Here is a 22,397-nt window from a genome sequence, read left to right as displayed (position 1 = left end):
TGTCCATGTCGCTTTGTCTGGATTTTAACTGCAAAGGATAATACCATTGTTCCAGTCTGTAAAATGCAGTCTGTCAGCGAATCTTCAGTTCTCCTCGACATTCAGTCACAAAATACTATCCTCCCCAGTCTTTCTTCAAGGCACTAAAATGCCATGTGTCGAGCACCAATCCTGCCTGCCTCAGTCTGTGGCGAAACTATTATGCTGTGAATCATTTACACCACATCAAACTGTGAGTAGCTTTTAAATATGCTTCAATATCATTGTCCTCACTAATCAATGATGCTGCCTGCACTTATGCTGTCATCCATCTGAAATTGTAAACTAGGAGGAGGGGTGGGCTCTGATGAGGATGTCAGGAGGCTACAGTGCGATTTGGACAGGTTGGGGGAATGGGCGGATATGTGGCAGATGCACTATAATGTGGATAAATGCGAGGTTATCCACTTTGGGGGTAAAAACAGGAGGGTGGATTATTATCTAAATGGCAATAGATTGGGAGATGGGGAAGTGCAGAGGGACCTGGGTGTTCTTGTGCACCAGTCACTGAAGGAGAGCATGCAGGTGCAACAGGCAATTAAGAAGGCAAATGGTATGTTGGCCTTCATATCAAGGGGGTTCGAGTATAGGAATAGGGATACCTTACTACAGCTGTACAAGGTGCTGGTGAGACCGCATCTGGAGTATTGTGTACAGTTTTGGTCGCCCCATCTGCGGAAGGATGTTCTTGCCATGGAAAGAGTGCAGCGGCGATTCACCAGGCTGATACCTGGAATGGCGGGAATGACCTACGAGGGGAGATTGAATAGTTTGGGCTTGTACTCACTGGAGTTTAGAAGGTTGAGAGGGGATCTCATCGAAACATATAAAATTATGGCAGGCCTGGACAGGCTGAATTCAGAGAGAATGTTTCCAATGGCAGGGGAGCACAGAACCAGGGGCCACAGTCTAAAAATAGCGGGCAAATCATTTAAAACAGAGATGAGGAAGAATTTCTTCACTCAAAGAGTGGTGAGCCTGTGGAATTCCCTGCCACAGAGGGCTGTGAAGGCTAATTCAATAAATATTTTCAAGAGAGAATTGGATATATTTCTGAAGGCTAAGGGGATTAAGGGTTACGGAGAAAAGGCGGGGACGGGGTACTGAACTGGTAAGATCAGCTATGATCTCAGACGAAGATCAGCCATGATCTCATTGAATGGCGGAGCAGGCTCGAAGGGCCGAATGGCCTACTCCTGTTCCTATCTCTATGTTTACCCAATGTATCAGTAAATTACCTGTACCGCTGTCGACTTCCTTTAAGTCACATACTGTGCTTGGACTAACTGCAGCAACATTTTCATACACAGCAGCGTTAAACATGCAAGAGTCCCCCCCTCCACCCCTCCATCACTTTCAGTGAGTCAAGTCACGGGTGATACAGGTCAGGTTAATAAACAAGTGTATCAGACCCGGCGCTCATGTTCAAACTATCCAACACGGCATCTCCACACTCAGATTTATTTCAAAAATTCGCACTTCTTCACCCTTTCAACCAGAGATTCGTCCCCTTCCCCAGTCTGTTCAACAATAACCAACGTAGCTATTTCATGTTCAGGCTTACTAATAGTTAATCATTCATCTAATTAGTTATCTTATAAGAAAGACGATTCATGTTACAGATCAGTCAGAATATTCCCTTCCTAAGATATTGATTACACCTGCCATTGAAAAGCAGAATGCGCTCAGTACTGTGTTGTTCATTCAGTAATAGGGAACAGACTTCAGACGGGTACGTTACCAAAATTCCTGATCATATGTGTTGCAATAGTAATTGCGATTATTTTTATATTGGAAGAGCCCACTGTGCTTACAATCAGCCAATCAGTTTTCTCCGAATGCCATGAGAAATGTTCGAATATCCCGTCACTGAAAGAGGGCAGCCAGCAGAGAATCATTCCGGTTAAAATTATGTATTCAGCTGCCAAAATAGAGTGCCAAGTTTACATAAAGCCAATCAGCTATTACGTGAAAATATCGAGGCCCGAACCTAACTGATCAGGAGCTGAAATGATACAGCCAAGTTAAAATCGGCCAATCGGTGTGCTCCAACGTCAATATGTTATATTCAAGGAAACATAGCACTGAAATAAATTGTCCTGCAGAGAATTATTAGGGTAACAAATATTCGGAATGCTTCAGAAAGAATAGCTTCAGGGCTGTAGAGAGGGCTTTAAACTAATAAGTGGTGGGGGGGAGGAGGGAGGTTTCTAGAGAGCAAATAATAAAAATGACAACGGAGAAGGTCATAGACCTAGGTAACAGTAGGGGAATTAAAAATCAGAGCGTGTCAGGAAGGGACAGAAGGTATGGAGTAAAATGTAAAGTAGTAAAAGGGGAAAAAGCAAGGACTAAGTATACAAAACATATTTGAATGTTCTTTATCTGAATGCATGTAGCATTCGTAACGCAATGGACGAGTTAACGGCACAAATAACTACATATGGGTATGATCTTGTGGCCATTAGAGAAACATGGCTGCAGGTTGACCATGACTGGGAATTAAACATACCAGGGTATTTAACAATCAGAAAGGACAGGCAGGAAGGAAGGGGATGTGAGGTGGCTATGTTAATAAAGGAAGGAATCACTAATACAGAGAAATGATATTGGGTCAAAGGATCAGGATTGTGAGATACAGTTTGGGTGGAGATAAGGAATAATAAGGGGAAGAAAACACTAGTGGGCGTAGTCTATAGGCTTCCTAAAAGTTGCAAATCTGTTGGACGGAGTATTAATCAGGAAATAGTTGGGGCTTGGAATAAGGGAACAGCTATAATTATGGGGGATTCTAACTATCATATTAACTGGACAAATCAAATTGGGCAGGGCAGCCTTGAGGAAGAGTTTATTGAGTGCATTAGGGATGGGTTTCTTGAGCAGTATGCAACTGAACCGACCAGGGGGCAAGCAACCTTATATCTGGTCCTGTTTAATGAGTCAGGATTAATTAAAAATGTCCTAGTAAAGGATCCCCTTGTAATGAGTGACCATAACATGGTTGAATTCCATATTCAATTAGAGGGCGAGAAGGTTGGATCTCAAACAAGCGTACTGAGCTTGAATTAAGGAGACTATGAAGTTATGAGTGCGGAATTGATTAGAGTGGACTGGGAAAATAGATTAAAGGGTAAGACGGTACATGACCAGTGGTGTACATTTAAGGAGTTATTTTACAACTTTCAAAAAATATATATTCCACTGAGGAAAAAAGGGTGTAAAAGAAATGACAGCCATCCGTGGCTAAGTAAAGTAATTAAGTAAAGTATCCATCTAAAAACAAGGGCATATAAGGTAGCCAAATCTAGTGGGAGGATAGAAGATTGTGAAGCCTTCAAAAGACAGTAAAAAGTATCTAAAAAATTGATTAAGAAAGGGAAGATAGATTATGAAAGTAAATTAAATAAAATATAAAAACAGATAGCAAGAGTTTCTATAGTTATATAAAAAGTTAAAGGGTGGTTAAAGTAAATGTTGGTCCCTTAGAGGATGAGACAGGGATATTAATGGTGGGAAACATGGAGATGGTAAAAACGCTGAACAAATATTTTGTTTCAATCTTTATGGAAGAGGACACTAGGAATATCCCTACACTGGACAAACAGGGGGCTCTAGGGGGGGAGGAGCTAAATACGATTAAAATCAATAAGGAATTGGTACTCGGTAAAATAATGGGACTCAAGGCGGATAAATCCCCTGGACCTGATGGCTTACATCCTAGGGTCTTGAGGGAAGTGGCGGTAGGGGTTGTGGATGCATTGGTAATAATTTTCCAAAACTCCCTGTATTCAAAGGTCCCGGCAGATTGGAAAACTGCTAATGTAACACCCTTATTTAAAAAGGGTAGTAGGCAGAAGGCTGGAAACTATAGACCAGTTAGCCCAACATCTGTGGTTGGTAAAATTTTGGAGTCCATTAATAAGGAGACAGTAACGGGACATTTGGATAAACATAATTTAATAGGACAAAGTCAGCATGCTTTTATGAAGGGGAAGTCATGTTTGACAAATTTGCTTGAGTTTTTTGAGGACGTAACATACAGGGTGATTAAAGGGGAACCAGTGGACGTAGTGTATTTAGACTTCCAAAAGGCAATTGACAAGGTGCCACACAAAAGATTTTTGCTCAAGATAAAAAATCATGGAATTGGGGTAATAGTCTGGCATGGGTGGAGGATTGGTTATCTAACAGAAAGCAGAGAGTTGGGATAAATGGTTAATTCTCAGACTGGCAATCAGTAACTAGTGGTGTTCAGCAGGGGTCGGTGCTGGGTCCTCAACTCTTTACAATCTATATTAACGATTTGGAGGAGGGGACCGAGTGTAACATATCAAAGTTTGCAGAAGATGTAAAGATGGGAGGGAAAGTAGTGAGTGTGGAGGACATAAAAAACCTGCAAAGGGACATAGACAGGCTAATAAGTGGGCAGAGATTTGGCAGATGGAATACAATACTGGAAAGTGTGAGGTTATGCACTTTGGCAGGAAAAATCATAGAGCAAGTTATTATCTTAATGGCAAGAAACTGGAAAGTACTGCAGTACAAAGGGAACTGGGGGTCCTGGTGCACGAAACTCCAAATGTTAGTATGCAGGTGCAGCAGATGATCATGGAATTGGGGAAATAGTCTGGCATGGGTGGCCAATGGAATGTTGGCCTTTATTGCTAGGGGGATAAAATATAAGAACAGGGAGGTATTGCTGCAGTTATGCACGGTATTGGTGAGACCGCACCTGGAATACTGCATACAGTTTTGGTGTCGATACTTAAGAAAATACATACTTGCTCTCGAGGCAGTACAAAGAAGGTTCACTCGGTTAATCCCGGGGATGAGGGGGTGGACATATGAGGGGTGGTTGAGTATATTGGGACTCTACTCATTTGAGTTCAGAAGAATGAGTGGCGATCTTATTGAAACATATAAGATTGTGAAGGGGCTTGATCGGGTGGATGCGGTGAGGATGTTCCCAATGATGGGTGAAACTAGAACTAGGGGGCATAATCTTAGAATAAGAAACTGCACTTTCAAAACTGAGATGAGGAGAAACTTCTTCACACAGAGGGTAGTAGGTCTGTGGAACTTGCTGCCCCAGAAAGCTGTGGAAGCTACATCATTAAATAAATTTAAAACAGGAATAGACAGTTTCCTAGAAGTAAAGGGAATTAGGGGTTACGGGGAGCGGGCAGGAAATTGGACATGAGTCTAGGTTCGGATCGGTCATGGCTCTGTGGGTGGCGGAGTGGGCCCAGGGACCGTGTAGCCTGGTCCTGCTCCTACTTCTTGTGTTCTAATTCTGTGCTACATTTCAGGAGATGGTTCTATTCACAGGAATTAGTGGAGACCTCGGGAACAGGCTGCCAGCTAGGTGTCCTTCAAGAGTAAATTGGGCCTGTTGCTGGCTGGGGTGGAGGTCACCTTTTACAGAAGGTAAGTACTGTAGGAATAACATGGACAGAGTGCTCTCCTGGACGAGTTTCGATCGCCTAGATAGGTCGGAGAGGAATTTCCCAGATTTTTTCTCCCAAATTGGCCATTGGGTTTTTTATCTGGTTTTTCTCCTCTCCTGGGAGATCACATAGGTTCGGGTGGGATGGAGAGTGGAAGTAGATTTGAGGTTAGGATCAGATCAACCATGATCTAATTCAATGGCAGAGCAGGCTCGAGGGGCCGATTGGCCTACTCCTGCTCCTATTTCTTATGTTCTTATGAATAAGGCTTACACATGAAACTGTCCAGAACCTAATCCAATTCTTCAGTAGCTGAAATGATACATCCAGGTTTATAAGCAGACAATTAGTACCAATACAGAAACTCCAGGCGAAATCAATCAATCAGAAGATGTCCCGAAACATCTGGGAGGTAAGCAGTTATTAATCTGGCGTATACAAGCGAAATGTCCAAGCGATCGAAAGTCATTTAGGTCAGAATGAAAATATTTCAGGCACAGTCAGGAAGCTAGTTTACCAAAAGTTTCATTAGATCATTGGCCTCATGGCATCTACATCCAGAAACAGATGCTGAAGTTATTCAACTTGGGCCCCTTATTCTCTGTGATGAGGCATCAACAGCTGTATACAGCAATGAAATGAATCAGGTTCTGTACATAGAGGCTCTTGTGAAGAAAAATCCAAATCGTGGTTGAATCGTGACGATTGACAGTTTTTGCTTTGAATGAACATCACGAACTGAGGTGCTCCCCAGCAATATTGTTCTTTAGTCACTTGTAGGAATAACATGCTTGCTTCAACTATTGCCTTCAGAATTTTCTGTAGATTCCTGTAGACTCCGAACATCTGTATTTATCTTCTTGGTGCTCAGGCTCTCGATTGCCTTCCAGTTGCTGATGATTCATGTCACATGAGCCTCGTTACAGTCAGAAGATTCAAACTTTCCATGAAAGGAAATTAACATTCTATCAATGCAAAATTCTCTATTGTATTGCACATTTTGAGTCCATTTCTGTTACTCGTTTGATATGTTTTCACAAGGAATTAATTATCAGATCGAATATAAAGATTAAGAAAAAGATATCTAAGGACAGTAAGATCACTTTTATTTCGTTCGACCGAGTGGTGGAGAAGGAAATCCATCTCGGCTCTTAAGAGTATCCAAGTAAATTAACTGCAATATTAGTATAATTTAACTTTCTGATTCTTTACATAAGGCACAATTTTATTCTGTAGAGAGCCATCATATTTCACTCAGGATTTACACAGTTTCGCAAGCAACAGGTGTCCATAAGAGTACGACTGTAATATCAGAGATTAATGACGGTTTAGAGAAAGAGATAGGGAGTAGAGATTTTAGACAGAGGTAGAGATAGAGACAGAGATAGTGATAGTGATAGAGATAAAGATAGAGATAGAATATAGAGAAAGAGGGATATAAATCGAAATAGATATTGATAGGCACAGAGGCAGAGAGATGATTGAGACGGACATAAATTTGGAGTTACTGGTAGACAAATAACTAGAGCCAGTGATAGAGATACTAATAAATTATTTGATACAAATAGAGGTGCATAAACATATAGAAAGAGTCTGGCATAGACGTAGAGATAGGGGAGCTAGAGATCGATATCTAAATGGACATAGACAGAGAGAGATAGAGTTGTAACCAGCAAGACAGAGTGATCAATAGAGATAGATACAAATAGATAGATAGAGAGAGAGATGGAGCGATGGAAAGCGAGATAAATGTAAAGAAATATAGTGAGGCATGATGATAGATTGCGAGAGACTGGGATATACGTAGAGATAGAGAGATGGAGGTGGATAAAGAAGTAGAGATATAAAGATAGAGCTAGACATAGATATGGAGATAGGTAAAGACTGATTGATGGAGGTGGACATAGAGATCAACATAGAGTTCGAGATAGGAATAGACATAGAGAGAGACATAGACATAGACACAGATATAGATGTAGACCAGCCACTGACATAGACTTTGAGATAATGTTAGAGATATAATAGGTCAATATCCAGACAGTGAAGAAGAAAACCTAACGCTAGATTGTGCTGAGTGTACGCAGAGAAGGAAATAGAAACTCTATGTGGTTTTTCCCAATGTCTCGTCGTAACGTTGGTGGAATTTCCGTGGAAAACTTGCAGAAAGGGTGATCTCTCTGGAGTTGTAGCCTAACTTCTGCCGAAGTGATAACGATATTGGAGAGAACTTCCGATGGAAATGTTACCCCAAACAATCTACGGTTCATCACATGCTGATCAGGTTGAACTTACCGGTGCTTTGAGCTGATCGCACACCTGCAGACTCGGAATTGTCTGCAGAATTCTCTTCACTTGGAGGTCTGTTTCTAGTTGCCTCCCTAAGTGCGGAAATGTTCACAGAGATTAAAGTTTAACAATAATCGTGGACAACGGAAATGTTACTTTCAAATAAGATGAAATAGTAGAATAAATATCAAAAACAAGCAAGCAGTTTACAAGAGACATAACCTTAAACTTGCAAGTCCACATCCATTGGACCAGTTGAAGAAGCTCAAGGTAGACAGGTTGCCGATCCGTGGCACTTTCCTCCCCAGGGGTCTAACGTCGTTCTCTCAGCAGATCCTGAATTACCTCAGATATTTTCCAGATTTCCCTTATCATGACTCACTTCAGTAGAAATTGGTCCTTGAAGACACCGCAAAGCGAAATGTAGCGAATCGGCTGTCCATTTAGAAATCCTCTAGATCATTTTTGATCCATTGAAATTTATGGAAAATAAAATCGGTCGAGTCCAAAATGTGCAATAGATTCGTTAGTGCTCGCTGTGTGCTGCGGCCCCAAATTAAGTTATACTGATTATGGTTGAAGATTGTAACGTAGTAAGAGTGTCTCCTGGCGGGGGGTATATGATCCACATTACTGCTGGGCAGTAAGAAACAGCACTCGCCGGATTTTCATAGCTTCGAAATTGTTTCACAGGATAATCGGGCGCAATCTCAATTGGACGGCTGACCAGAAATGGCAGTTTATGCCCGAGCGGCAAGTTGGAAAGTTGAAGTTAATATTCACTTTTACCGTCCAGCAGAATATGGGTGGTAAAGGCTCAGCCGCTCGTCTTACACTCCAGCCGAATTTGGAAATGGAAAGTAGGCTGTGTGTAAAACTGGCCGGCCATCCCTTACCACCTGCTTTCAACTCCATTGGAAAAGCAAATTTGACCCATTGTGTCCTAAATGGAAGGGAGGATTCAATACCAAATAAAAGGAAGAATGTATCATTGATATTTGGGTATCAGTTTAAAAAAAAAAGTGGGTGCAGTGTTGAAAGTGAATTAGGAACTGTAGAGAATGTTGAGATATATCACCACCGTGTAACTTATAAATCACGGGAGATAACCTTAAAATTATAGTTGGTATTGGAGCATGTCCTTTGTTAAAAACATTTTTTCTATGATTTTTGTGCTAAAAATCACGTTGGAGGAAATCAAAGAGGAACCTGGTGGAGAGGTTCACACATCATTTACAGAACAGGCAGGATTTTCCTTGCACGCAGCTTAATGGAACAGGGAGCAAGTGGTTCTGCTTTCGGCAAGAGCTCCTTCCCAACCAAGCTTCCTTTCTGTGTTCTGCCCAGCAGATGTCCCACAGCTGGCGCAGGGAGTACAGTGCTGGTATCATTTTAATAAAATAAACATTGATTCTTTTGTTGAATATAAAGGGCGTGTCACGAGCTTACATTCAAAACCAGGGCGATAGAGCCTTGAAAGGAGTTGGAGTATTGTGATAAAATTCAGTCTTGAAAGAATAATGCGAAGTTTAGCAATAATTATTTATGATTAAGAGGTTTTTGGGAAATGTGCATACAGATGTGTTTTATATGTGTTTATATCAAGCGGTTCTGCGTTCAGCAAGGGATACCTTCCAACTGAACATACGTTATGCTGTCAGCCCAGCAGATGTCCCACATCTGGCGCAGTGAGTACAGTGTTGATATCATTTTTATAAGAGAAACATATTAGACTCTTGATGAATGTAAAGGCAGGATCATTAGATTAGTTCCAAAACCAAGGGGACAGAGTGATGAAAGGAGTTGGAGTATTTTGAAAAAATTAGTCTTGAAAGAAGAATGAGAAGTTTTTTGAAATATTATTTATGATTATGACAGGATGGTGGAATGTGCTTACAGATGCGTTTTAATACCGAAGCTCAAGAAGAGTGCCACAGTTACAAATTGAGGGCCACAGAAATCAAGAAAGATAACCGTAAATTTATAATTGGTATTGATGCAAGTTCATGGGGTATCAATGATTTTTCCTGCCATTTGTTTGTTAAGAATCATGTTGAAGGAATGCAAAGATGAGAATATGGTGGAGAGGTTAACACATCTTTTACAGAACATGCAGGATTTTCCTTTCACGGTACTTAATGGAACAGAAATCAAGCGTTTCTGCTTTCAGCAAGAGATCATTCCGACCAGATCTTCCTTTCTGTGCTCTGCCCAGCAGATGTCCCACATCTGGCGCAGTGAATACAATGTTGATATCTTTTTAATAAGAGAAACATACTAGACGCTTGTTGAATATAAAGGCTGGGTCACTAGATTAGTTACAAAACCAGGGAGATAAAGCCTTGAAAGGAGTTGGAGTAATTTAAAAAAAAATCAATCTTGAAAGAAGATGGAGAAGTTTTAAAAATTATTATTTATGGTTATGACAGGATTGGGTAATGCGTATAGAGATGTGCTTCCATACCGAAGCTCTAGAAGAGTGCCACAGTTTCAAATTGAGGGCCACACAAGCGTATCGAAAGTTCAAGCAACATTCAGTCAGAGGTTAAAACACATGTGGAATGATGTCCAGCATAGGGGAGTCGGAAAATAAACAGCGACTGGATTCACAAGGGGACTAGATATTCCAAGCCAACAAACACTGTTCAAGCTGATCAATAGTAGAACTGTATCCAGAAAAGCTTGTTCAGTTAAATGGACCACTGCCTGAGATAGTCACTGTGTGAATGTTACTAAAATTAACTACATGCGCAATCGCCCTGCACACCAAATCCTAGAATGCTTCAGGTCCCTGTGATTTACATGAGGATTAAATTGGAGGATTAAAGAATAGTCCAGCTCACTGAGTGATTGAAGAGTTTGGGGTATAATTTCTTCTTGGGCGGTGGTGGAGAGCAGGGTTAAACGAAACTCCAACAGTTTTTACACTCCGCCCAATATTTGTTTACAAGTCACTGGAATCTAATCTGCGGACTGTAAAACGATTTGTAATCACCCCTTTTACTGTGCCACGCAGGGCGAATTTCACTCTGTTTAAGTTAGGAAGTTCAGGTACAACTGACATAACTTAGAAAATGATCACTCCTTATAGACTGCAGGGAGTGTAATCGTTTGAGTGCGAGCTACAGTAAAGGCTTATCGTCAATGGGGCAGATTTTCCAACTCGGTGCCCGGAATAAAAAGTGGTGTAGCAGAACAGACACGCGTTGTAGAAACCACATGTTTTTCAATCCCATTCAACTCAAATTAAATTAAAATATGGTGTTTTCTATAACAGGAGGCTGATCCGTAATGCCAGATTAAAGTTCAATGCAATTGATAAAATCTACCGCACAAGCATTTACCGCGTTTAGTTCAGCTATACAGAGACTGAGTATATTCAGGGATATAGCTATGGCTTATTCAGCTAAAAATTGCGTGGACTTACCCAAACGATTGTGAAATTCTTGAAGAATTTTCTGGATAAAACAGGAAGAGACCTACTTCAGCAAGTTGTACAATAAATATTGCTGTACAGGTGGATTTGTTTAACTGCAAACGTATTCATTCACATTAAATCTAAACTTTTACAAACGTGCATTAAATGACTTATTAATACAGAATCAATACAGAAAAGATATACAGAAACATGTAAGATATTACCATATACCGCGTTACAAATCCTTTAGGATGCATCGTCTCCTCACACTAACCACGAATGATGCTGCCACTTATTGTTCTACCCCTCGGCCACATGCATATCAATTCTGAACAGCACAAAGGGAAATAAAAACACTTAACTGGGCAAATTCGCCCCAGTCTTAAGCTCCTGTCTGTTCTGAGATCGTCATTTCAAATAACATTTTTCTTTTTCCAGCCCAGACTATCCCTCTTTTGCCCAAATAATATGGTTGCATTTTGAATGTCGCAACTGAATATAGAATACACTGAAGCCCTTCGCGTGACTATAGAGCCAATCACCTGCCTGTAAAACATGACTCACCTTGTTTCTTGTTGGGACGATTGACGAGTACCAGTGCAATCAGGGCAGCAACAAGAAAAAGTGTAAAAACTGAGGCTCTGATCGCGGTTGTGTGAATCTGCACTGGAATAAAATAAACATATCCCATGAATAACATAATACGGTTTCAAGTATGTACGGATATATTCATTTATTTATACAGTGCATCTTAAACATATAGATAAGCCCTGTGCCAGAATGAAGAATCCCATTGTGTGCATGTGTTGGTAATTTAGTGGATGAAAGATGATAGATAATTGCAGTAAATTGTACTCACGTCTGACTGAAACTGAAACCTGATTGTTCAGTTTCTTCACCTCGCTGTGCAAAGTAGTTGCTTTACCAAGGTAAGTCCCCGAATCGTCAGGCCGTGATGTTTCCTTAATGTAATAGTTGTGGTCTGCCGCTGAACTGGAGCGAAATATTTCAACCAAACAGGCGAGTTTTAACTGTTGGCCCTCAAGTAACTTATCTGAGGAAGGATGTTCTCCTTATCTGAGGAAGGATGTTCTCGCCATGGAGGGAGTACAGCGCTGATTAACTGGACTGATACCTGGGATGACAGGAATGCCGTATGAGGAGTGATTGGGTCAATTGGGCTTATATTCACTGGAGTTTTGAAGAATGAGAGGGGATCTCAATAAAACGTATAAAATTCTAAAAGGACTCGACAGATTAGATGCAGGAAGGATGTTCCCGATAGTCGGGGAGTCCAGAACCAGGGGTCACAGTCTAAGGATAAGGGGTAAGCCATTTAGAACAGAGATGAGGAGGAATTTCTTCACCCAGAGAGTGGAGAACCTGTGGAATTCTCTACCACAAAAGGAAGTTGAGGCCAATTCATTAATTATTTTCAAGAAGGAGTTAGATATGTTGCTTAAGGCTAACAGGATCAAGGGATGTGGGTAGAAAGCAGGGACAGGGTACTGAATTTGGATGATCACCACGTGGACTGCAGCGGTTCAAGAAGGTGGCTCACCACTACCTTCTCAAGGGCAATTAGGGATGGCCAATTAAAGCAAATGTTGCCAGCGACGCCCAATCCCATATACAAATACAAAAGTATTAGCAGCTACGGTTAAGAGATGATGTTCTAAAATTTATAGCCCAAAAATTACTGCCGATGGTATTAAGATTTGAGTCGTCATTAACCTCTCCGTATAACTTCTCTCAATTTGTCAATTAAACAGACTGATCAGCCGTTTTAAATCTACAACTAACAGTTGCAGTTTGTAGACCAATACTTGATGCAATCAGATGACATTCTTGTTCTTTTTAGGCATTCACCTGTTTAATGTAAATGGCGCAGTGCCTCACTTCACACAGAAGAATGTCAAAGAAGATGTTACAACGTCCAAGCTATTGGCAAAAGCAGTGATTCCCGGACTGTTCTCACTGAGTCACTTGTTTCGTTCTGCCTCAGAGGTATTTATAATAACTCACCTAGCACTGCAACCGTAACAAAATCGCTGTGTAGAGGACGTCTGGTCGCTTCGTTTGAAACACCACAAATATAATCCCCTTGGGTGCTTTGGTTGACTTTACCGATTTGGTAAGTAATTTCGGTTAGGTTGGACTCCTCTCGGAAGAGTTCTTTATTTGGGCCTTTGTACAATATGTAGGTAATCGGGGTAGAACCGTTGAACACTGAGCAGGTTAACGATGCTGTGTCGCCTTCCAGTAACTCTTTACCAGGGCTGATTGCCAGTTCCGGTTTGGACACTGGGATTCCTGTAAATATAACCATTTGTCAATTACATTGCTTTTGTGGAATTTGTAGTATTACTTTCAAAGTGAAATAGGGCTCTCATCAAAATAAAGAGCCTCGTCATTTAGGTTACCACTCCAATCTTGGGCGCCCGTGCCCCTCTCCTACTTCAGCAGTCAGTGGAATTAATAGAGGAAAAACTGATTCTGGAATTGCAATGATTCCTATTGCAATCCACTAGTGGCCACCCTACTATCTCTGGCCTGGTACTGATTCCTACTAACTCTGCACTATTCCAGTACCATAAACACTATCTACCTAAATGCAATTGCATCTAACTCCACTGCTCCACTTGGCCAATCATTCTTTGTTCCAGCAATCCTCGAATAAAGAACGTTCTTCTAAGCTATCCTCCCGCTTATATTGATAATTATACATCAATGATCCCTCCTTCCTGTCTTCGCAATCAGAGTAAATACCATTCCCTTATCACCCTATCTCGGTCTTATCATGTAATAAACAGTAATGAAATAACTCTTAGCCATGGCTACTCCGGTAGTGTTCGTGCCAGTAGCTCAAGTCTATTCTGGTGAATAAAGTTTTCCATCCCTGGCGTCATCTGGTGAATCAACGCTGCCCGTTTTCTGTGATTTTACTGTTCTCTTTAAAATGGAAGGCAGGACATTGGACACAGTATCTGTGGCCTCACGAATGTGTTGTATAAACATGCTATTATTTCCTTTCCCCTGTTGTCTATGCGACAATAATTTAGTTATTTATGTATTCAGTGCATGTTGAACATATAGGTAAGGCCCTTACTTCACGGATCAATCCCCGTGTGCGAACCTGCTGGGAATTTTGTGGATGAAAGATGCTAAATTCTAACAGTAAATTGTACTCACGTCTGACTGAAACAGAAACCTGATTACTCAGTTTCTTCACCTCACTGTTCAAAGTACTTGCTTCACACTGGTAAATCCCCGAATCGTCCAGCAGTGATGTCTCCTTGATGTAATAGTTGTGGTCTGCCGCTGAATTGAGAGCTTGTTCATTTTTGAAAAATACATATCTCAAAGACGAATTGGAGCAAAATATTTCAACCAAACATGCGAGATTTAACTGTTGGCCCTCAAATATTTGAGCTTCAGAATCAGCCCTCAATGTAGGTTTGGAGAAGAGCTCTATAAAATAGAGTAAAAAATAGATTTACCAGCTGAAGCATCTCTCAAAGATTTATGAAAGTATTTGTTTGGATAACACAAGTTAATGATCAGAGCAATGAAATGCTGACAGCGGTTCAAAGAAAGAGCCGTTCAATAATCCTTGGTTGCACTCTGTTTATAGGAAGATGCACTTTGGAACACCGACATCTGAACATACTCTCGTGGCTAGATTTGGGGAGAAGTTAACCCTTCCGTTAAAATGAATGGAGGAAACACCCTGCGGGTCCTGTGAGATTATCCCTCTTCAGCCCACCCCATTCCCCCCACTCAGATTTTGGACTCTGCTCTCCGCCCAGGCGATGCTTTATGCCCAAGTCTTAAATACTGAAACCTCATTGGTCATTGTTGCAGCACCTTCACATTTTAGGACATTCATGTTAAACGCTCAGCTATGGACAATGCAATTCTTTGAAAATGCACTGATGACACAGGATCGATAACACCCACTTGGTGTTCTGATTGCCTGCTCCTTTTAAAATGTAAAGATAGAGTTATGATTGGCAGATTCTAACTGAACGCAATCGAGAGGCCGGACATCAGGGGCTCAGCCTTCAATAGCCTCCGGCGTTTTGCCACCCCGTCATCCCCCTCTACTGAAATTGGAGGGGTGGAAATTCAAGTTTGTCTGGGGTGCAAAACCGGTAGTAGCTCATTGGCCATACTATCTACACACAGGTGAAATTCGATTTCCTTGTCTGCCAATTATCTACTGCACTCTCCAAGTTAAATTTTAGCACCGAGATTTCAGCTAGCAACGATTGCCGGGACTAGTAAGTGGTAAGGCACTGTCTGATTAAACACCGTGCTGTTCCTGACCAGGTTCTGCTCGTTGCTGATTCAGTCAGACAGAAACAGAGGAGGTAACTTGACCTTGGATCCATGGTGTAAAACGCATGGTATCGAATCTTGCACCAATTGTACACCACGCACGATGTTCCTGTCCAATGATAATGATGCGACGCAAACACGGGAGGGACATATAATGGGAGGCAAATTCAGTATCGCCCATTCGACACTATTGCAGGAAGCTAATATTAGCCACTGGGAGTGGACACTGGTCTTCAAACGTTGCAGCTATTACAAGTGTGGGTTTCAGTAAATGTATGGATTTTATATAGAACCAGGTGGCGCTTTGATTTAAACAGATCACATCCAAAATTGATTTATTATGTGATAAAGCTGGGAGTAAATCTTTTTCCACATTGGATCCCTCCCGTATATTTATTTATCTATAATCCCCTGAAAAATTCTTTAAATGAAAGATGAACAGTAATTACAGCTGGTTCTATTTACCTTCTACCGTAATGGAAACCTCATCACTCTGTTGTTATCACGGTGGTAGAAAGCATTTGCTCAACAAGGCTAAGTCACCGAGCCCTTCAAAGAAGCTGCCCCCATGTGCTTAGAGTTGATGTATGAATTCAACTGCAGAGCTTTGCCATTTTTGTGAAATGTGTATTGAAGCCTAATATTGAACAGCATTGTTTCAATAAAAAAAATGAATTTTAACTGATCTACCTCAAATATTTTAACTGTAGGCTCAGTCCTCAGTTTAGGTTTGGAGAAGAGTTCGGTGAAAACAGAATATGGATTGGGAGGTAAGAATTCATCTCATATAGTTAAACAAATAGCAGAGATTATTGATAACAAGAGCAAGGATATACCAAGAACCACCACGAGGTGCGACTGTACTAAATGGTAACCAGCAGCTGTATTGTGGAACACTCCAGTAGGCAGCATTACTATATTGTTATGGATTTGCACTCGCTGCTTTGTTTGCGGAGAACTTAATCTGCTTAATATATTCTGCTGATACAGGAACTCCACGCTGTGCAAGACTTATTCAAGTATGAATCCTTCAATAGAACTTTGCTCTTTTCGCTATTCCCTGCTGTGTCTCAACATCTACTATGATCACTGTGAATTCTGCAAATATTCACAGTTACATCACTCTGTCACCACCCAGCCACCACATTGGTTGGAAGGTATGATTCTGTGATCATCACTATGACAGGCTATTGCTTGACTGGTCTGTGGGACAGCTGTCCCAATTTTTGCAGAAGTCCCCAGATGTTAGGGAGGAGGGCTTTGCAGGGTTGACTGTGTGTCTTATCTGTGTCCGAATATGATGCCTAGTTCAATGCCAGGTGTTCCTCCAAGTTTTAATCTTACAGTTTTTTCTCGTGCTTTGATAAAACTTAGTAGCTTGCCAGGCCATTTCAGAGGGGATTAAGAGTCAACCACATTTCTGTGGTTGTGCAGTCATATATAGGCCAAGGATTCTTAGAATACTTCACATCCTTCAACAGCTCATTACCAGATCAAATAAAGAAAATGAAAAAGAAAAGCAGTGACCAACTTTTTATGGTGATGGTTACATCCGGGGAGATCCACTTCCTGTAACGTATTTTGAGTTCACACCGATATGGTGCCGTATCTGACTCTTTTGCGTTTTCTATGGTGTACTGAGATTCGTCAGTTTCTGCTATTAACTGTTTATCTCGATACCACAGGAAGGGAAAACCTTCTCTCCATTTCCAGGAAGGCATCAAACATTTCAGGATAATACTGTCACATGACAGTGCGGATGTTGGATTCACTTCCAGAGTTAAATTCATATCAGAAGCTGCAAAAAAAGTGAAACATATGAACGAAATACAAATTAAAATATGTTAAAGCACCATTCTTCAATGTTAAAAAACATTGGCTTGAAAGTGCAGCTCAATATCCAGAGCAATCGGTATCACCTCAGTAACTAAAAGTAATTTTAAGACCTGAAAAGCCAAACTAATGTTTATTGGTTCAGAGAGTGACCGTTCCCTTTCTAATGCTGAGCTATCACTGCTCATATTGCCCTTCAAGGTTTCATCAACGAAGTTCAATGGCGAGGATCGATTCAACAGCCAGGCAGATGCCCAGCCCTCTCTAAATAAACGTCTGGTATTTGTAAATGTTGTGCAATCAAGATATTAAAACCGTGGCCGCTTTCACCTGTTCAGGTGCTTCTGATATCAGTTAAAAATCCCATTGAACGACGCCAAGACGAAGAAGTCGTTCCAGTGTCCTGGGGTATTGCTCGTTCGTCCAGCAAGACCAAACAAATTAGCTGCTCATTGTCCCATTACCTTTTGTGGAAACACAGGGCAATTTCCTGCCTTCGCTCCTCCGCTGTAACTTCGCCAGGTGTGCGGAAGGGAACCCCATTTATGTATGTAAAGGGTTTTTGCACTGCACATACAATAAACTTGTGGCAGTGCTCAAGGAGCGCCCCTAGTTAGTCACCTATCAACAATTTTTCTAGCATTGCTTATTACCTAGATAAAAGCATTCGTTGCACCTCATAATAATTTGTTTTCTGAGAGACACAAGATAAATGTACACTCCACTTCTCACCATGCCTCGGGTCTGCAGATGCACTTCCAACCAATCCTGATCCCAGGGGAGCGCCGGGAGGATACACTTGAGCTACTTTTCACTTTTACCGCCAAGAGGCCAAAGGGCAGTAATGGAGCAGCCATAAGTTTCAAACCACTCTCGATTTATTTAACACTGAAGTAAATAGAAATGCGACTCCACCTGAATCTAAAACATGGCGATTGATTGGACCTCGCCTGTTTATTTCACCCTGCGATGAAAGGTAAAGTTATTCCCACTCCGGTATAAATTTGTAATACACATTGGCGGCAAATGAGCGAATACGAAACAGCAGTCGGTTTTATGACTTTTACATTTGATTTGTAACAGGGTTGGAGAGAGTAGAGCCCATTACGTGCTTCCACCAAAGTTGGATTTTAAACCTGTGATGGGTCACCCTACAACCTACTTCGCAGAGGATGAAGTAATGTTTAAATGGAGAAGTCATTGCATATCAGACCAGCGACACAGCAATTCTCAGATGTCATTATTATTAATATAAACTAGTTTGCAGATCACAGATTTTGTAGTTTGAACTTTGGAAATAGAATTTAAGCTTTCAACACAGTCTTAAAATTACTCTAGGAGATATTAACGGTGGCTTTCTCGTATCTGCTGTTTTAGAGAGCCGCTGTTCCATGCACAATTAGCGGTTTAAGGTCTCTCTTGAAATAAATAACATTTGATTGACCTAACAACATGTAAGAATTTGGGTAGATTTAGACTCTGTGCGATATTTCAATTGAAGTTAATGTGATATAAATGGGAGGTGAAACTGGCTGATACTACCGCACAAAATAGCGGCATATATTTCAACTCTGGGGAAACCGAGAGGTCCCCCTGTTAGGAGGAGGGATGAAGATACACTTCTGCCCAGTGGTCCAATTTTATCCCAGTATTGCATGTGCTTGATATCCTGTACTATATTTGACTGTGAGGCCCCTTTATAAGCGACACATTTCTCGACTAAAACTGTGCTATGATCATTGGTGTCGAAGTTTACCTACCAATGGTGACTAAATCCAGAGGTTTACTCTTCTCAGAGGAGGACCAAAGCAGCGGCACTGAACACTGGTAAGACGCTCCACTGCGACTATCTGCATATCTTTCAAAGAACATATATTTATAATGAATATAAGTCTCATCTTTATACCAATAAGCCCATTGATTCATGCCTCTGTATCGACAATGCAGGTAAAATGTCTCCCCTTCTTTCACGATTCCATCGCTCGGATTGCTAAGGACTACTTCTGGGACATGGGCTGTAGAATGAAAATAAAATAATGTTCTGATTAGAATTGTTGAAACTAATCTGTGCAATATCCACTACAGAGAATTTCTAGTCGCTGTCCAAAATGGGCGCTACCTATCGGGTGCCCATGGATCGATCTTTTGAGTTGGTGATGACTTTACATCGTTGATATCGACCTCAGCACGTTGTAAACGGAAACTCCCTGGCTGCTTAAACTTTTAGAATGGCCGACCTTTGGGCGGCAGAAGCACCTGCCTTTTCCTGGCGGTACTCCTCTGTCACCATGCAAATCAGGATTTTGTGATTTACACCGGACCCAGCTTAGAAACACAGAAACATGGAAAAATAGGAGAAGGAGTAGGCCATTCAGCCCTTCGAGCATGCTCTGCCATTCAATATGATCATGGCAGATCCTACGTCTCACAAACATATTCCAGCTCTCTCCCCATGCCCCTTGATGCCTTTTGTGTCTAGAAATCTATCTATCCCCTTCTTAAATATATTCAGTGACTCGCCCTCCACAGCCTTCTGTGGTAGAGAATTCCACAGGTTCACCACCCTATGAGTGAAGACGTTTCTCCTCGTCTCAGTCCTAAACTTCCTACCCCGTATCCTGAGACTGTGACCCCTCGTTCTAGACACGCCAGCCAGGGGAAACATCCTCCCTGCATCCAGTCTGCGTAGCCCTGCCAGAATTTTAACCGTTTCAATGAGATCCACACATTCTTCTAAACTGTAGTGAACACAGGCCTAGTCGACCCAGTCTGTCCTCATACGACAGTCCTGCCATCCCGGCAACCAGTCTGGTGAACTTTCGCTGCACTCCCTCTATGTCAAGTACATCCTTTCTTAGGTAAGGAGACCAAAACTGCACACAGTACTCCAGGTGTTGTCTCACCAAGGCCCTCTATAACTGTAGAAAGACATCCTTGCTCCTGTACTCAAATCCTCTTGCAATGAATATCAACATACCACTTGCCTTCCTAACTGCTTGCTGTACCTGCATATTTGCTTTCAGTGTTTGGGGTACAAGGACACACAGGTCCCTTTATACATGAACATTTCCCAATCTATCACCATTTATTTAGTACTCTGCCTTTCTGTTTTTCCAACCGAAGTGGATAACTTCACATTTATCCACGTTATGCTGCATCTGCAATGGTTTTGCCCACTCACTCAACTTGTCTAAATCTCCTTGAAGACACTTTGCCTCCTAATAACAACTCACGATCCCACCTCGTGTCATTTCATCAGCAAACTTGGAAATATTATATTTGGTTCCCTCATCCAAATCATTGATATTTATTGTGAATAGCTGGTGCCCAAGCACTGATCCTTGCAAAACACCACTAGTCACCTCCTCCCACCCCATATGTCATTGCAGAACAGAATGGTCGGAGTGTGCTCCATGCACTCTCCCATCAGATTTACTAGCGAAAGCATAAAAGCGACACAGAATAAGTACGCTTTCCATATATTTCCATATCATCATGAAATGGTAGATGCAGGAACCCTCACAACATTCAAGAAGCATTCAGATGAGCACTTGAAACGCAACAGCATACAAGGCTACGGACCAAGAGCTCGAAAATGGGATTAGAATAGATAGGGCTTGATGGCTGGCGTGTACACGATGGGCCGAAGGGCCTCTTTCTGTGCTGTATAACTCTATGACTATGAATAACACTGAATATTCCCTTCCAATCACAGAAAACGAAAATTGAAAACTATTCTCTGCTTCCTTGTCTCAGACAATTTCTTATCCACGCTGTCCGTACCCCTTAATCGCAATGATAACAATACGATTTTTGCGAACAAGTCAGTTGTGTGGTACTTCATTAGGCATTTTTTGAAAGTCTATATACACGACAGTGAACTGCACTAATTTGATTAGCATTCCCTGTTACTTCAACAAAGAACTGTCTATCTATCCATCCATTTATTTACTCAGTTATGATTACTCGCTGCCAACCCACAGTTAAATGATCTAGCAGTTACACAGACAAATTTCTAGGTCGCTTTTTCTTTAATATATTGTGGTAGACATTAAACTTGGCGCCGAGGCTTAAAACTGGGGTTCTGATTGGCCGACCGTGAGAGAAACCGCCCACTTTACATTCCCACCGAATCAATGAAAATGATGACCGAAAGTTTCTCATAGGTGGCGAGTCCAGAACCACAGTTTTACGCACGGGCGAACAGCTGATAATTACTCCATTGCTGGATTGTTGTTGTCCTATAGATATAAATTGGAAGCGTTCATTCCACAACTGGATTATTATCAATAAAGGACATTATTGTCATCATACCTTGTGTGGTCGCCTGATGAGTAATTTGCACTGCAAGAGAGAAGACAAAGTAAAATATGTTTCATTATCTGAGACCATCTTCAAGTTTGACCTCAGCTGCTCAGCTGTAAGGCAGCTGAATAGAGGAAACACCCAGGGGTTGAAATTTGACTTCGGCAGGGACACAAAACAGGCGGAAACACATTTGCTGCCAGTCCATACATGCCACGAGGTATTCAGTTCAGTTGAAGTAAATGTAAAATATTAATATATCGAATGATGCCAATTGTCCCTCTCACGGACAAAGATAAATTGTTATTTTGTGGAAGTTCCCCATGGTCTGAGGACTATATGGAAAAGTTGCTGCCGGATGAAAGGAAACTGACAAATATTGAAATGTATCATTGTTCTGAGAGCCAATGAGTGTGATTGTTCTGTCAAGGAGAAGGGAATATTTCATTAAAATTGTTTATAGGCCATTTAGGATGGAAATCAGGAAGCACTTTTTCACACAATGTGTAGTGAGAAATTTCAACGCTCTTTACAAAAACCGCTGTGGATTTTGCGGGTAAATTGGTACTTCCAAGACGGAGATCGATAGATCTTCGTTAAAAAATGAAAGAAATAGTTGCATTCCTATAGCGCCTTTCAAGACCTCCGAACTTCCCAAAGCGTTTTAAAACCAATGAAGGACTTTTAAAGTTTAGTCAGTGTAGGAAATGTGGCAGCCAATGTTCACA

General features: G+C 41.4%; 1 protein-coding gene across 5 annotated transcripts; it reads right to left on the bottom strand.

The window, feature by feature from the left end:
- Positions 1 to 1,936: 1,936 nt before the first annotated feature.
- Positions 1,937 to 20,724, bottom strand: LOC147085013 (Fc receptor-like protein 2). Of its 5 annotated transcripts, none has more exons than XR_015075888.1 (8): positions 19,125 to 20,724; positions 17,063 to 17,329; positions 14,383 to 14,661; positions 13,216 to 13,503; positions 11,755 to 11,851; positions 11,200 to 11,230; positions 7,779 to 7,864; positions 1,937 to 6,426 (listed from the first exon to the last, which is right to left on the bottom strand). XR_015075888.1 is itself a non-coding variant. In XM_085979715.1 (8 exons), exons 1-8 carry the CDS (start codon positions 19,288 to 19,290, stop codon positions 6,422 to 6,424), a joined length of 1,224 nt encoding a protein of 407 aa, XP_085835841.1. In that variant the 5' UTR covers positions 19,291 to 20,722; the 3' UTR covers positions 1,937 to 6,421. The 5 variants fall into 5 exon arrangements, 3 of the variants coding, with proteins under 3 accessions (XP_085835841.1, XP_085835842.1, XP_085835843.1); XM_085979715.1 differs by having other exon boundaries at positions 11,755 to 11,856; positions 19,125 to 20,722; XM_085979716.1 differs by having other exon boundaries at positions 11,755 to 11,856; positions 19,271 to 20,720.
- Positions 20,725 to 22,397: the final 1,673 nt, after the last annotated feature.

This window comes from Somniosus microcephalus, unplaced genomic scaffold, assembly GCF_052327205.1.
Source record: "Somniosus microcephalus isolate GS21.2 unplaced genomic scaffold, FLI_Smic_1.0 unresolved_chr9, whole genome shotgun sequence".
In the NCBI taxonomy this organism is placed as follows: Eukaryota; Metazoa; Chordata; class Chondrichthyes; order Squaliformes; family Somniosidae; genus Somniosus; species Somniosus microcephalus.
The sequence above is the reverse complement of the archived record's forward strand: the minus strand, read 5'-3'. Positions and strand labels throughout refer to the sequence as shown.

Excerpts from the sequence above, each read along its gene's own strand:
- LOC147085013 (XM_085979715.1), bottom strand. The coding sequence starts at position 19,290 with ATGAATCAATGGGCTTATTGGTATAAAGATGAGACTTATATTCATTAT. Across the intron at positions 17,330-19,124 it reads TCTGGATTTAGTCACCATTG|CTTCTGATATGAATTTAACT; the intron begins GTAGGTAAACTT and ends CTTTTTTTGCAG. Across the intron at positions 14,662-17,062 it reads TGTAACCATCACCATAAAAA|AGCTCTTCTCCAAACCTACA; the intron begins GTTGGTCACTGC and ends TCTATTTTATAG.